General features: G+C 65.7%; 1 protein-coding gene across 4 annotated transcripts; it reads right to left on the bottom strand.

Annotated features, from left to right (window-relative positions):
* Positions 1–298: 298 nt before the first annotated feature.
* Positions 299–13,149, bottom strand: PHC2 (polyhomeotic homolog 2). Of its 4 annotated transcripts, none has more exons than XM_064396936.1 (15): positions 12,970–13,149; positions 9,941–10,125; positions 9,704–9,850; positions 9,555–9,632; positions 9,305–9,466; positions 8,643–8,747; positions 8,362–8,575; positions 7,555–7,889; positions 6,244–6,403; positions 4,945–5,138; positions 3,428–3,559; positions 3,189–3,322; positions 2,313–2,454; positions 1,521–1,815; positions 299–1,071 (listed from the first exon to the last, which is right to left on the bottom strand). In XM_064396936.1, exons 2-15 carry the CDS (start codon positions 10,082–10,084, stop codon positions 917–919), a joined length of 2,397 nt encoding a protein of 798 aa, XP_064253006.1. In that variant the 5' UTR covers positions 10,085–10,125; positions 12,970–13,149; the 3' UTR covers positions 299–916. The 4 variants fall into 4 exon arrangements, with proteins under 4 accessions (XP_064253006.1, XP_064253005.1, XP_064253007.1 ...); XM_064396935.1 differs by having other exon boundaries at positions 300–1,071; positions 9,704–9,862; XM_064396937.1 differs by having other exon boundaries at positions 300–1,071; positions 3,189–3,303; positions 3,430–3,559; positions 9,704–9,862; positions 12,970–13,148.
* Between the last annotated feature and the right edge of the window lie 1,422 nt (positions 13,150–14,571).

Raw genomic sequence — 14,571 nt, forward strand, 5'->3', positions numbered from 1 at the left:
TCCTGTGCCCCTCCCCACGACTTCAGGACCTGTGTCCCCCTAAGCACTGTGACTTGGGGGTCACCTGGAGGTGCCACTGTCACCACAGGCTCCTGGGAGGGGAACATCACCCCCAGCTCCCAAGCTGGGGGCAGCAGGGACCCCCAGGTCACACAGCCCCAGCCCTGGCCCCACTGCCCTCAGGAAGTCCCACCACCCGTGGTGGCACTTGGAGACACCCCCGAGTTGCTGCCTTACTTTACATGAGCAGAAATTTGGAGGTGGGAAGTGAAGAAAACTGGGAGGGCCCCAAGTTGTTTTTTTTTTTCAGTGTTTATTAAAAACAAAAACAAAAAAAAACAGGAAAAGGGGGGGTGGGACCATGTGTTTTTTTCAATTTTTTTTTCCTTTTCTTTTCTTAAAAAGATCGTGCTGGCTGAGGGGGGAGTGGGGGGGTCCTTACCTGCCTGGGGGGGACCCCCACCACTGTCCTCTGCTAAGGTGCCCCCAAAAGCAGCCCAGAGTGTGGGGGTGTGTGTGACTGGGGGGTGACGCCTCCTCCGCGCCCCCCGCCTCTCCCTGACCCCGGGGGGGCAGTCCAAGCCTCCCTGGGGCCCCAATCCCAGCTGGGGAGGGAGCACACGTTAAGGCAACCGTCCTGCTTGGCTCTGCTGACCTGGGGGGGACACGGGGAACGCGTGGGGACCCCCCTCCCTGCTGCAGAAGGGGGGGTGACCCCCCAAAACTGGGGGGGGGGGCTCTAGAGCTACGGGCTATTTACACCCCCCGGGGGGGCAGGGGGGGCTGGGTGTGCTCACAAGTGTCTCCCCCCCCTCGCCCCCTCCCCGGGGCCGCGTTGGGGGGTTGGGGGTCCTGTGGGGCTCCCGGGAGGGTCAGGGGTCCCACGGGGGGGGAGCGGGGTCCCGTGGCCCCCCCCTCAGGAGTCCTTGAGCATGTTGATGCGGGCGTAGATCTTGAGCGCGGGGCCCAGCTTGATGTTCATGGTGCTCATGAGATGATCCTCCTTGAGCAGCAGCAGCGCCTGCCCGTCGATCTCCTGAGCCCGGAACTCCTCCGCGATCTCCTGGCAGCCTGCGGGGAGGGGCAGCATCAGCAAACCCCCTCAGAGCCCCCCAAAACACACCCAGGGGCTTCTCTGTGCTTAAATCCCCCGAAAAATCTGTTTAGGGAGTTATCATATGTAAATCACCTCCTCCAATTATCCTGGAGGTTTATTTGTAAGTCTCCCTGCAACCCCCCAAAATATTAATGGGTTTGTGAGTAGAATTTATCCCCCCCAAAAGATTTATGGGGTTATCTGTAAATCATCCCCCAAAACCAGGAGATTATCAGTGTGTAAATCCTACTCAAAAATAGATATATGGGGTTCTCTGTGAATAAATCTCTCCCCAAACCCACAATTTTGGAGTTATCCTTGAGCAGATCCCTCCTTGACCACATCCTGAGAGACCTAAGTCTTCCCAAAGCACAGTGCTGGGTGTCTGTGGGTAGATCCCTGCCCACCCCGGGCCGTTCCTCACCCGGCAGCGAGCGGATGAACTCGTAAACGTCCTCCACGTTCCACTTGCTGGGCTCGCTGGGCAGGAAGCGGTGGCCGAGGCCGGGCAGGTCGCGGCCGTGCACGTCGGGCAGCTCCATGTCCCGCAGCTCCAGCTCCCGCTCCCCCTGCCGGCGCCGGGACGTGGAGGAGCTGGCCGAGATGGGCGACAGCGGCTCCTCGTAGCTGGAGTTGTCAGAGCAGCGGCTGGAATCCTCCTGGCTGTGGTTGAGCTGCAACGACGCCGTCACCGACCCCGCTGGGACGGACCCCGGGGGCTGCGGGGGCAGTGCTGGCCTCAGCACCTGCCCCACGACCCCAAAGTTCAGGGACAAACCCCAGCCTCGCGTGCACCCCGTGTTCCCAGAACCCAGGGACAAACCCCAGGCTCGGCACCCACCCCATGTGCCCCCAGCTGAGGCCAAAACCCGGCCTCAGTGTCCCCATAACTGGGGGTAAATCCTGTGCTCAGCACCCACCCTGTCCCCCCAAAAGTCAGCGACAAACACAAGGCCTGGAGCCCACCCCACATTCCCAAAATTGGGAACAAATTCCAGCCCCAAGGCCAAACCCAGGGGACAAAGCCAAGCCTCAGTGCTCACCCCGTGTCCCCATAACTGGGGGTAAATCAGTGCCCACCCTGAGCCCCCAAAAGTCAGGGACAAACTCAAGGCTTGGAGCCCACCCCACATTCCCAAAACTGGGAACAAATTCCAGCCCCAAGGCCAAACCCAGTGCCAAACCCTGGCCTCAGCGCTCCCCCCAGGTCCCTCACCTGTTTCTTGCTGTCCTTGCTCAGGGGGGGCAGGGTCCCTTTGCAGCTGCGGCGCCGCCCGTGGGGGGGCCCTCCTGGCTTCTGCAGTTTGCTGCGGTCTGGGTGGAACAGCCCCACCCTCTTCGTGCAGCCCACGTTGTACCTGCACGGAGCCGGGGGTCAGGAAGGGTCCCCACTGCAACCAGGGGAACTCTGGGGCTGCCTCTACCCCACTGACCAAGAGGGGAAGGGTGGATTTTGGGGTTATCCCCACCATAGCAAGCAGATTTTGGGGTTACTTTCCACCACTGGGTGGATTTTCTGGGGCTACCCCTCCCATGCTGAATGGGTTTTCAGGTTACCTTTACCCTGGCAGGTGGATTTCTGGGGCTACCTCTGCTCTCAAGTGGATTTTGGGGTACCTCTACTCCACTGAAGAGGGTCCAGATGGGTTTTGGTGTTACATCTGCTCTGTCAGGTGGGTTTGGGGATGCCTCTACCTCCACCCAGCTTGGGTGGATTTTGGGGCTACCTGTACCTGGCTGAGGAAGGGGCTGGGTGGATTTTGGGGTTACCTCTATGCCACCAAGGAGGGACAGCATGGGTTACCTCTCCCACCAAGGACAGGATGGGTGGATTTTGAGGTTACCTTTACCCCACCAAGGAGGGGTTGGGTGGATTTTGGGGTTATCTTTACCCCACCAAGGAGGGGATGGTGGGTTTTGGGGTTACCTCTACCCACCAAGGAGGGATTGGGTGGGTTTTGGGGTTACCTGTGCCCCACCAAGGAGGGATTGGGTGGGTTTTGGGGTTACCTGTACCCCACCAAGGAGGGGTTGGTGGGTTTTGGGGTTACCTGTACCCCACCAAGGAGGGGTTGGTGGGTTTTGGGGTTACCTCTTGGCACAGGCCATGGAGCAGAAGCGCTTGGAGCGCTTGAACTTGTAGGCGAAGTCAACGCGGCCGCAGAGCTCACACTTCAACTTGGGGGGGTTCCCCTCCTCTTTGGATTCTGGGGGGCGTGGAGGGACACCCAGAGAGAGAAACCAGCCAGCTCAGCCGGGCGCCCCGGGGGCAATCCCGGGATTTGGGGGCAATCCCGGGTAAAGCCCGGGGGCTCCCAGGGCCCGGGCGCTACCTTGCAGGTAGGGCTCCTCCATGTCCGAGTCGGTGGTGGTGGTGTTGTCCTGCGCTGGCAGTTTGTCCGGCAGCAGCTCCTGTGCATACTGCTTGTGCAGGGCCCCCACCAGCAGCGAGGAGCGGCCCACCTGCGCAACACACCCGGCTGCAGCCCTGCCCCAGGGACCCCTCCCCAGCCCCCGAGCAGGGCGAGGCTGAGCAGGGACCGGGGATTTGTCACCAGGCACAGCCCTGCCCCTCCTGGGTGACGGTGACAAGGGGGGGATGTGGGGTCTGGCTATTCTGAGTGACCCATTCCCGACCCCTCAAACACAGGAGCAGGGATATTACCAGGAATGATTCCACCCCTTCCTGGGTGCTGAAGTGCTCAATAACACAGGCAAGGGTTTGGGGGTTCATAATTGGCTAAGTGACCCAAAACCCCCCAAATCCCACCCCCCTTCCCAATCCCTCAGCTCCAGGAAGGACAGCAGGTATGTACCAGGAACAGTTCTGTCTCTTCCCAGATGGTGGAAATGCTCAATAACATGGGTGAGGATTTGGGGGCTCAGGATTGTGTGGGCATCCCGTTCCCAACCCCCCTCTTCCCGATTTCCCACATCCAGGAACGAGCACAGGTGGAGGGGGATACATTACTGGGAACGGCTCAGACCCTTCCTGCACGATAAGGAACTCAAAAATGTGAAGATTTGGGGATTCACAATGGTGTGGATTCCCAAGCCCCCAAACCCAGAAGCAAGGAGAGGGAGAGGGGAATGCATTCCCAGGAATGCTTCTGCCCCTTCCTGGACAGTGAACACGTGTAACATCTGGGGGTTCACGATTGCCTGGGTGCCTCATTCCCAACCCCCCAAACAGAAGCTGCCCTCCCACACACACAAGTGCAGGGACAAGGATTGGGATTGGTGGATACGTTACCAGGAACAGCTCAGTCCCTTCCTGAACGATGAAACACTCAGTGGTGTGGGGGAAGGTTTGGGGGTTCAAAAGGCCTGGATGCCCATTCCTAACATCCCTCTGGCCCAGAAACAGCGCTGGGGAGGGGGGACACCACCCTAGGAACATTTCTGCCCTTCTCTCATGAAGCTCTCGGCACACAGGTGGAGGATTTGGGCGGGGGGTAATAATGTTTGTTTGGACGCCCCATTCCCAAAACCCCAAATTCAGGGACAAGGATGCAGAGGAGGATATACATTACTGGGAATGGTTCTGCCCCTTCCTGGATGACGTCCTCGATGAAATGGGTGAGGATTTGGGGCTTCACGGTGGTGGGTGCTCCACTCCCAACCTCCCAAACCAAGAAGGGCAGGGACACCGGGATACGCTACTGGGAAGGGCTGGGCCCCCTCCCGGGTGACAAAACACCGGATAACGCGCGGGGCTCACCCCACGGCCCCGGGAGCAGCGCGGCCCTTCCCCGCACGATCAGCGGGGCCGATCCGGGGGCTCACGCCCCGAAGCCCGGAGCGCTCCCCCCGCCCCAGCCCGGCTCCGGGAGAGCGGGATACGTTACCGGGAAGGGCTCGGCGCCCTCCTGGATGACGAAGCCCTCGATGACGTGCGTGAGGATCTGGGGTTTCACGATGGCCTGGGGCGGTTTGTTCTCACCATTGTGGGGGGCGGCGCCGGCGACGGTGGCGGCAGCGCTGCCGGAGCCCGAGGTCATCCCGGGAATGCGGGGCTGCGCATGGAGGCGCTCGGGGGGCTCTGGGGACAGCGGGCACACGCGGTGAGGGGCGGGCGCTGACGCCGCGCTGACGCGGGGCCGCGATTTCCATACAGCTGGGACGGGAGCAGCTGCCGCCGCTCCCAGCGCCGCCCCGGCGGCCCCGGGGGGCGGCGAGAGCGGACCGAGGGCCCCGGCAGCCCCGGGCACGGCCCCGCCCGCCCGGCCCGGGCCCGGCTGCGGCGGACAGCGCCCATGGCCCGCGGGGCGGCCCGGCCGGGGCTCGGGCGCGCCCGGAGAGCCCCGCTCGCCCGCAGCGCGGCCCGGGGCGGCCCCGGGAAGGGCCGAGCTGTCCCGCCAAGGCCGCGGCACGGCCCGCTGCGCCCCGCGGGATCCCGGTAACCCCGGCACGGCCCGGCCCCGCTCCCCTCCGGGCCGCGCAGGCCCCGCCAACCCCATCACCTTTGTCCGGCGGCGGCGGCGGCGGCTACCGCTGCCCCCGCCCCTCCCTCGCCCGGGCCGCGGGGCCGGACCGGGGCCGGGGGCGGATGCGGAAGTGAGGTCAGAGCCGCCGCCGCCGCCGCCCCGGGCCGGGCCTGTGCGCGTTGGGCGGCGCTGACTCACCGGGCGCTCAGGGGCTCGGGGGGGCCATGGCGGCCCGGCCGGGGCTGCGGCGGGAGCGGCGCCGGGAGCGGGGCCGGGGCCGAGCGGGGACAAAGGCGGCGGCGGGGCGGGGCCTGCCGCGGACACGCCCCCGCGCGCCCATTGGCGGGCGCCGCCGCCGCGCGCGCCCGGAGCCTCGGGCACGCCCTCCCCGCCGGGCCCCGCCTCCCGCGGCCCCGCCAGCGGAGGCGGAGCCTCGCCCCACAAGGGGTGTGACTTCACGGGCGTGGCCACGCCCCCACCCCGTCGCACCCCACGCAGGCGGGGCGGCGCCTCCAGATTTGGCCACGCCCTCAACCCGCGCCTACGGAGGGGGCGTGGCCATGGCCCCGCCCCTCGGGCGCCGCCGCGTGCGCGCGGAGCAGCCGCGCCCCCCAGCGGCCGCTCGCAGCCCGGTGCCACCGGCGGGACCGGGAGCTGCCCGCGGCCCCGCCCGGCCCCGCCCCCCGCAGCGGCGCCTCTGCGAGCGGGGCGGGCGCTTACCGTGCGAGAGGGGCCGCTCGCCCTCGGGGGTGTCGGGGCCCGGGGGGGCGGCGGGCGGCGAGAGGGCGGGGGGCTGCGGCGGGGCGGCAGGCGGGCTCTCGGCGCTCCTCGGCGCGGGCGGCGGGTCCCGGCGGGCGCCCTCGGGGACCCCGAGGGACGGCTGTGGCGGCAGGGACACGCGTGGGGCAGGGTCAGGGCAGGGGGCACGGGGACATGCACCTGCACGAGTGGAGTGTGCACACCTGTGCAGGGGTCACACACAAGCATGTGCCTAGGGCAGGCATGCACATGCACACGCGTGTGTCACGTCGGGCACGCGTGTCCAGACACACCTGATCTGGCACGCACATTTGCACACGTGTGCAAGGAGCCTGTACACACCCCCACAAACACACACGTGCACAGGGCTGGCATGAGTGTCACACACATGCACGGGCCAGCACACGTGCATTGAGCACAGGTGCACACACACATGGGCTGGGCAAGCACGGCTGCACTCATGTGCACGGACCTGGAGCGAGTACACACACATGCAGGGAGCAGACACATGCACATAGGCACACATGCATGTGCGTGCATCTGGCAAAGCTGTGCACACACACTGTATGGGTCCAGGACACACATGCACGGTCAGACATACAAGATCAAACACAGGTGTGCACACACACACACAGGGATCAGCCACCTGCTCCCCGTGTCACAGGCACACACAGCCACGTAAGTGCCATGGATGGAGCAAGCCTGCACAGGTGTGCATGGAGCAGGTACACACATGCAGCGTGGCACGAGCGTGCACACCTGTACACTGCAGACTGACGTGACAACTGGGCCCCCATGCACACTGCAGGAACACACATGCACACACGGGTGTGCAGGGGCTGTGCACGTGTGCACACAGCTGACTCCCCAACATCCCCCACTCCCACCCCAGTGTCCCCATTCCTCCTTCCCTCCCCTGAGCTCCCCCCACCGAGGGGCTTGGGGCCCCTCACGGTGAGGGTTTGGGGGCAGTTTGGGAGGGCTTTGGGGGATGTTTGGGGGCCCCTCACGATGAACGTTGGGGGGAGGTCAGGGGACCCCTCATCATGGGGGTTTGGGGGCAGTTTGGGGGCCCCTCACGATGAAGGTTGGGGGAGGTCGGGGGGCCCCTCACAATGAAGGTTTGGGGAGGTCGGGGGGCCCCTCACAATGAAGGTTTGGGGGCAGTTTGGGAAGACTTTGGGGGATGTTTGGGGGCCCCCCACGATGAAGGTTTGGGGGATGTTTGGGGGCCCCCCACGATGAAGGTTTGGGGAGGTTGGGGCCCCTCACCGTGGGGCCGGCGGGCTGCAGCTGCAGGATGACAGCCGAGGCGTGCTGGAACTTGCGGGGGGCAGCGTGGCAGCCAGGGTGCCCGTTGGGGGGGCCGCCCTCGCCCCCCGCTCCCTGGGGGAGCCCTGTTTTGGGCTGGGGGCCCGGGCCGGGGCTGGCGGGGGGCAGGGGCTGGAGCTGGGGGGCTGTGGGGGGCCCCGAGGCAGGCTGCCCACGGGGGCCCAGCTGCTGCTGCTGCTGCTGGATGACGAACTGCTGCTGCGGCTGCGGCGGCTGCGGCTGCATCGGCTTCGGCGGCTGCTGCAGGAACTGGGGGGGCTGCAGCGGGGCATAGGCTGTGGGGACAGCAACGGGGACAGAGATCCCCCCTCACCACCAGCACCTCAGCCCCGCGGGACCCACCCCAGGATCCCCCTCCAGGCGGCTGCTGCTCACTCTGTATCTGTTCCCTCTGGTGCCCTCGGACAGTCAGCTCTGATGTGGGAAGCTGCACTCAGGCTCTCCCGGGGTGGGTCCCCAGTTTTGGGAGCCGTGCCAGCGCAGCACCCCAGTCTCCAGCACTCCACAGAGTCCTCTGCCTCACACCCTCACTGCCCCAGCCCCCTTCACCCCACAGGACCCTGGGATCCTGTGGGTGCTGAGACCCTCCCGAGCAGGGCCCTGCCAGTGAGGGGATGGACCCACACGGTCCCAAACACAGGCAGGTGCCAGTGCTCAGGACACAGCAGCGTGGGCCATCGCTAGGGCTCAGAGAGCCCGTGACTCCCCCAGCACCCAGGGGTGTCCCCGCCCCGGAGCAGCCCTTACCTGGGGTGACGAGCGGGTGGGTGGCAGCGGGGGCGGCGCTGCGGGCCAGGGCATGGGCGCGGCCCTCGTGCCCCTCGGCCTTTTTGAGGTGCTCGGCGGGGGGCTCGGGCGGGGGCCCCCGGGGGGGGCCAGCCCGGGGAGGGGCACCCCCGGGGGGCTTCATGGCCAGGGCAGGGAGGTGGGGGCCGGCGGGGCGCAGGGCCAGGCTGTGCACCTGCAACGGCAGCGGGTCAGGGGTGCCAGGGCAGGTTCTGGGGGGTGGCAGGGGAGGGGACACTCACCTGAGGGGTGGTGGGTGGTGGGGCGGGTGGCGGGGCCGGCGGAGGGGCCGGCGCGGGGCTCTCGGGCCGGACAGCGCTGACGGGGCCCGTGGGTGTGAAGATGAGCTGGGGACAGGGAGAGTGGGTGCACAGCTCACCACGTCGGGGTGGCACACCCTGTGTGTCCCTACGGGGTGGCACATGGGTATCTCTCTATCGATGTAGGGTAGGAACGGGCACTCCCGGTGTGGGGGAGGGCACCCTATAGGGTCCCAACACCCCCCCCAAAGGCAAAGAGCACCTGCTTGGGTACCTCCAATGGGGCTCTGGGTGCCCTGTGGGGTCTGGGCATCCCCAGTGGGATGGGGTTCACCCTATACGGGGGCTGGGTTCCCTCAGCTGAGTGAAACCACGCTTCACTGTGTGAAGTCTACACACCTCACAGCAGGGTGACAGGCACCCTGTGGGGTCCTCAGACCCCCAGGAGGGTGGGGGGGCACCCCAAAGGCTCTGGGCACCCTATGGATTCCCCAGGGTCCCAGGCATGCCATGCAGAACAATGAACACCCCTACAGTGTCATAGCATGGCCACGGGCGCTCTGTGGGTCCCGGTCACCCCACAACAAGGTGCTGGGCACCCCATCAGGATGCTGAGGCATTGCACGTGCCAGCCCCACCCTTACCATCTGTGCCCGCAGGTACATCTGGGCCTGGCTGGCGGTGAGGGCGGGTGAGGCAGTGTTGCCCAGCAGCACGGCCTGCTGAGCGATGCCCGACGCCCCGGGCCCCACGCTCTGCGCCCGGTTCAGCAGCTGTGCCGCCGCCGGCGACGTCGCCAGGTTGATCTGCAAATGGGCCACCAGGAGAAGGTCGGGGTGCTGGCACAGGTGGGCACGGGCGGGGTGGGGGGTGCCGAGAGGCTGAGGGACTCACCGTGGGCTGCTGTGCCGGGGCCGGCTGGGTGCCATTGCCCCCCGAGGAGCTGCTCTGCCGGTTCGCCGCCAGGCTTGCCTTGGGGAAGAGCGGAAGGTGAGGGGTGTGCCAGCCCCGAGTGACCCCCCATGCCCATGGGGTGCCCGTACCTGCTGCACAGCAGCCAGGCTCTGGAGCTGGGCGCTGGTGAGGTGCTGCTGCTGGAGCGCGGCCGTCTGCAGCATGAGGTGCTGCTGCTGAGCCGCGTACATCTGCTGCAGGTACTGTGCCGCCGTGTTGGGCTGCCGGTGCAGCGCCTGCTGGATCACCTTTGGGGAGGAAATGTGGCCCCGGGCTGCGCTGCGCCCCCCGGTGCCCCCAGCCCCCCGGTGCCCCCAGCCCCGTACCTGCACGGTCTGGCGGTCGGGGATGCCGCTGTAGACGGAGATCTGGGGCCCGGGCGGGCGCGTGGCCGCGGTGCTGGCGGGCGCCGGGGCCGTGCCGCCGGCGCTGCTGGCGGGAGCTGGAGCTGGCAGCTGCTCATTGTCCATGGCGGGGCCGGGCCGGGTGGTGCCAGTGGGTCAGGCTAGAGCTGGGAGCAGTGACACAGTGAGCGGGAATCCATCGGGTCCGGGTGGGGAACAGGGGGCTGGGGGAAGGTGGGGGAGAGAAGAATGATGGGAGACCCTGAGGCTCATCCTCCTCCACTAAAGTGGGGTCAGTGCCCCAGGAAAAGGGAGGATGGACAGCAGGATGGACAGAACAGAGGGAAGGAATGACAGGAGGAAGCATGGACAGAGAGAGACGGAAGTGAGCAGGTAGGGATGGACAGACGGATGGACTGGAGGAAGAGAGGGATGAAGGGACAGACAGACAAAAGGAAATGAGGAATGGAGGGAAGTAGGAAAGAGACGGATGGAGAGAAGGAAATGAGGGAAGGAGAGGAAGGAAAGAGAGAAACCAAGGGAGTTATGGAATTAGGGTAGATGTAAGGACAGGTGAAAGCAGGAAAGGGATGAAGGATGGAAGGACAGAGAGAATGACAGAAGGATGGATGGAAAGGGAGGGACAAATGGAAGGATGGATGGGCAGAAAGGAAAATGGATGGGAGGAGGAAGGGAAAAAAGGATGGACATAAGGACAGATAGACGTAAGGAAGGAGGAAGAGACAAGGACAGGAAAGATGGAAGGAAGGGTCAAGGATGGAAGGAAGGATGGACAAGAGGACAAACAATAAATGACAGACAGAAGGAATGACGGCTCTAAGAATGGAAGGAAGGAATGATGGATGGATAGAAAGATGGACAGAATGAGGAAAGGATCCAAGGATAGAAGGAAATGCTGAAAAAAAGCAGGAAAGTGAGGGACCAAGGGATGGAGGGAAGAACAGACCAGACAGGAGGCAGAAAGTACGGACAGATGAAAAGACACAAAAGGGAGGAAGGGATGGAAGAAAGGCTGGATGGACACGGAGAGGGATGCAGGATGCAAGGAAAAATGGACAGAGGAAATGGATGAGGGGAAAGGCAGGTGGAAGGAAGAGGGATGAATGGATGGCAGGAGGGGGACAGACAGCATGACAGAAGGGCAGGAGGAAGATGGGGACAGTGCTGTGGGGGCTTTGTGGGTGGCACCTCTGTCACCACTGCCACTGTGGTGGTCATGAGACTCCATGGTCACCGACAGCCACCCACGGCCACCGCGCTCCACCCGTGTCACCCGTCTGAGCCCCTGCAGTGCCACCACAGCGGGACCAGGGACAACAGTGTGGGACACTGGAGACTGGACAGCAGCCACTGAGGGTGGCCTTGGTCACCATGCCACAGCACGGCCCCAGCAGGCCATGCCAGCCTGGCACATGAGGGACGTGGCAGCAGCGATGTCCTGGCCTTGTGCAGCCCATGGCCTTGTCCCCTGAGAAGCCACTGTCGCAAAGCACAGGGTGGCACACGTGGCCTGTGACACTCCCACCCTGGGGTGGGCACCCATGGCAGTGCTCAGCATCAGCTGCAGAGGCCTTGGGCAGCACTGCTCCCACGGAACAGCCCCAGACCTGCTCCTGCTGCTCTGCTGGCACTGAGCTGGCACGGGGTCCCCGCAGTGACAGACACAGAGGGGTCACACCAGCCCCCTCTGCAGTCAGTCCTGCGGGGGGGCCAAGCCCAGGAACCCCCCACAGCTCCCACCCTCCTGTCCTCACCCACACCAAACCCCCCCAGGGAATTCGGGGGGTCACATGGGGATACCTCACTTCTGACCCAGAGGTCGAACCCCGAAACCATTACACCCACCCAAAGTAACAAAAAATGGAAGATTTGAGTACTGCTGGGACCCACTGGGGTGGGGGAACGGGGCGGGGGGTCCCACACCAGGACAGGAGGAGCTGGGGAGCTGGAATTCCCTGAGCTGAGCCCAAAATGGGGGTGGCAAACAACGAGGGGGTAGGGAAATCTTGGAGGAGTGGGATGGAATGGGGATACAGACAGGGTGGAGGGGAAATCTGGGATATGGAGGGGGAAGATGGGAGTAAGCAGCACTGTGGGGGGAATAATGTGGGGGCTCAGAGTAAGGGGGGATGCAAAGTACTGGTGAAGGTGGGATTGAAAAGAGAGGGGGTCAGATAAAGAATAGGGATTGGAAAATTATGATGGGGTGGGAATAATGATAAGAGGAAGCAAAAGCAGAAGGGGGGAAATAATGGGAAAGAGCAGAAAACACTAATGATGGGGTTGGACAGAGGTGAGGGAGGTCAGAGATTACACTGGGGGGTCAGAGGTAACAGCAAGCACTGGAATATGATTGGGGTGAGCAAAAATAATAATAAAGGGGTGCAGGACAGGGAGCAGCAGGGTATGACACAGGGAATGATAAGTGGGTGCAAAATAAGAGGGGGGGATGCAAGATCCTGGTGAGGGGTGGAAAACACTAGTGGGGGTGGGACAGAAAAGAAAAGAAGGGGTCAAATTTAATAAAAAGGGAGTAATAAAACAGCAGGGACTGGAACATGATGGTGGGGGGTGGGAATAATACTAACGGTGCAAAATCGGAAAAGGAGGTGGAAGATGGGGAGTGGGATATGATGGCAAGGGCTGGGATAGATGACAAGGGGGTCAGATATAGCATAGGGCGCCAGAGATAACACGGGGACACTGGAATATGATGGTGGGCGGTGGGCAATAATAACAGTGATAATAATAATAATAATAATAATAATAATAAGGGAGTCCAGAACCAGAGGAGGGGGCGCAGCAGAAAGGGAAGGAGGGGAGACGCGGGTGGGAAATGGGGGCTCCACGGGGGGCGGGGGCCACGGCCCCGGCTGGGGAAACTGAGGCACGGCGGGTGCGCATGCGCGGCCCCCCCTCCCCTCATCACCCCCCCCCCCCCCGGCCCAGACAAAGCCGCCGGGGCCCGGTAGCGGCGGCACGCGCGGTACCTGCGGGCCGGGCCGGGCGAGGCGGAGGCGGCGGGCGGGCTGTGCCATGGCCCGGGGGGCGCCGGGGGGTCCCGGGGGTGTCGGGGGTCCCGGCGGGGCCGGGCCGGGCCCCGCTCCCTCCTCCCTCCCTCAGGCGGCGGCGCGGCGGCGGCGCGAGGCCATCGCTCATTTGCATTCCTGCGCGCGTCACGTGGGGCCGGCCCGGCCAATCGCCCGCCCCCGGCCCGCCCCGCGCGCCCCGCCCGCCGCGCCGCGCGCCCGCGGCTCGCGCTCGCCATGGCAACCCCGGGGGGGGGGGCGGGGGGAGCGGGGTCGCCATGGCAACGGAGCGGGGAGGGGGCGCGGGCCGGACCGGGAGCGGCACCGGGAACGGAGGAAGCGGGACCGACGGAGATCCCGTTCCAGGAGTCCCCCCGGGGCCGCCCCGGCGGGACGCTGCGGCCTGGGGGTGGTGGCGGCCGGCCCCGCCGTTACCGGGGGTCACCCGGGGTCACCCCGCGGATGCTGAGAAGCGGTTCGGGCAGGAAGACGCAGCGTGAAGCTGGTGGCACCGGTCGCCGCCGGTGCATGGATGGGGTCGCTGGGGTCACGGCGGGGTCGGGATGCCGCAGCCCGGGATGGCGGCCCCGGTCCCGCCGCCGCCGGGGTCACCCGGGGTCACCCTGGGGATGCTGAGCGTCGGTACCGGGGGGAGGCGGCGGTACCGGCGTGGTGGCACCTGTCCCTGGTGCCACCCCGGGTCGGTAGTGGCGGGATGCCGCGGCGTGGGCGCGGTGGCACCGGTGCCCGGTGTGCCCGGGGGTCACCCCGGAAAGCGCGGGGACCGGGAAGGGCGGGGTGCCGCACCGGGGGATGGTGAGCCGGGTCCCCGCTGCTGCCCGGGGTCACCGCGGGGCTGCCCCGGCCCCGGCACCGGCGGGATGCCGCTGGAGGGATGGTGGCACCGGCCCCGCCGCCACCGGGGGTCACCCTGGGCACACACCGGCCGGGTGGTGACACCGTCCCCGGTGTTCCCGAGGGCGGTCCGGCGGGGCACGGGTGGGTAGCACCGCCCCGGGGCTCTCCCGGGTCCGTTCCCGGCGGTGCCAGGCTCGGTACCGGCGGCAGCGGGGAGGGTGGCACCGCTCCCGGTGCTCCCGGGGGTCACCGTGGGGGTCACTCGTGGCCACCAAACCCTTCCTGTCTGCCCCCCCAGGACACCCGGGGTGCCCCCGGCCCAGCCGGGTGGGCAAGGACGGGATCTGCCCCCGGCACCGGGGACACTGGGGGGGACACGGAGCACTAGGGGGGCTCCAGGGCCTGTTAGGGGGCTGTTGGGGGGCACTGGGGCAGACTGGAGGGCACTGGGGCTGTGAGGGGGCACTGGGGCAGACTGGAGGGCACTGGGGCTGTGAGGGGGCACTGGGGCTGCGAGGGGGCACTGGGGCTGCGAGGGGGCACTGGGGCAGACTGGAGGGCACTGGGGCTGTGAGGGGGCACTGGGGCTGTGAGGGGGCACTGGGGCAGACTGGAGGGCACTGGGGCTGTGAGGGGGCACTGGGGCTGCGAGGGGGCACTGGGGCAGACTGGGGGCTGTGAGGGCGAAGGAGAGGAATTGGGGTG

The sequence above is a fragment of the Passer domesticus genome, chromosome 22 (genome assembly GCF_036417665.1).
Source record: "Passer domesticus isolate bPasDom1 chromosome 22, bPasDom1.hap1, whole genome shotgun sequence".
NCBI lineage: Eukaryota > Metazoa > Chordata > Aves > Passeriformes > Passeridae > Passer > Passer domesticus.

Excerpts from the sequence above, each read along its gene's own strand:
- PHC2 (XM_064396935.1), bottom strand. The coding sequence starts at position 10,084 with ATGGACAATGAGCAGCTGCCAGCTCCAGCTCCCGCCAGCAGCGCCGGC. Across the intron at positions 3,323-3,427 it reads AGGAGCCCTACCTGCAAGGT|GTCCCTCCACGCCCCCCAGA; the intron begins AGCGCCCGGGCC and ends CTCTCTCTGGGT. Across the intron at positions 1,072-1,520 it reads GTTCATCCGCTCGCTGCCGG|GCTGCCAGGAGATCGCGGAG; the intron begins GTGAGGAACGGC and ends CCCTCCCCGCAG.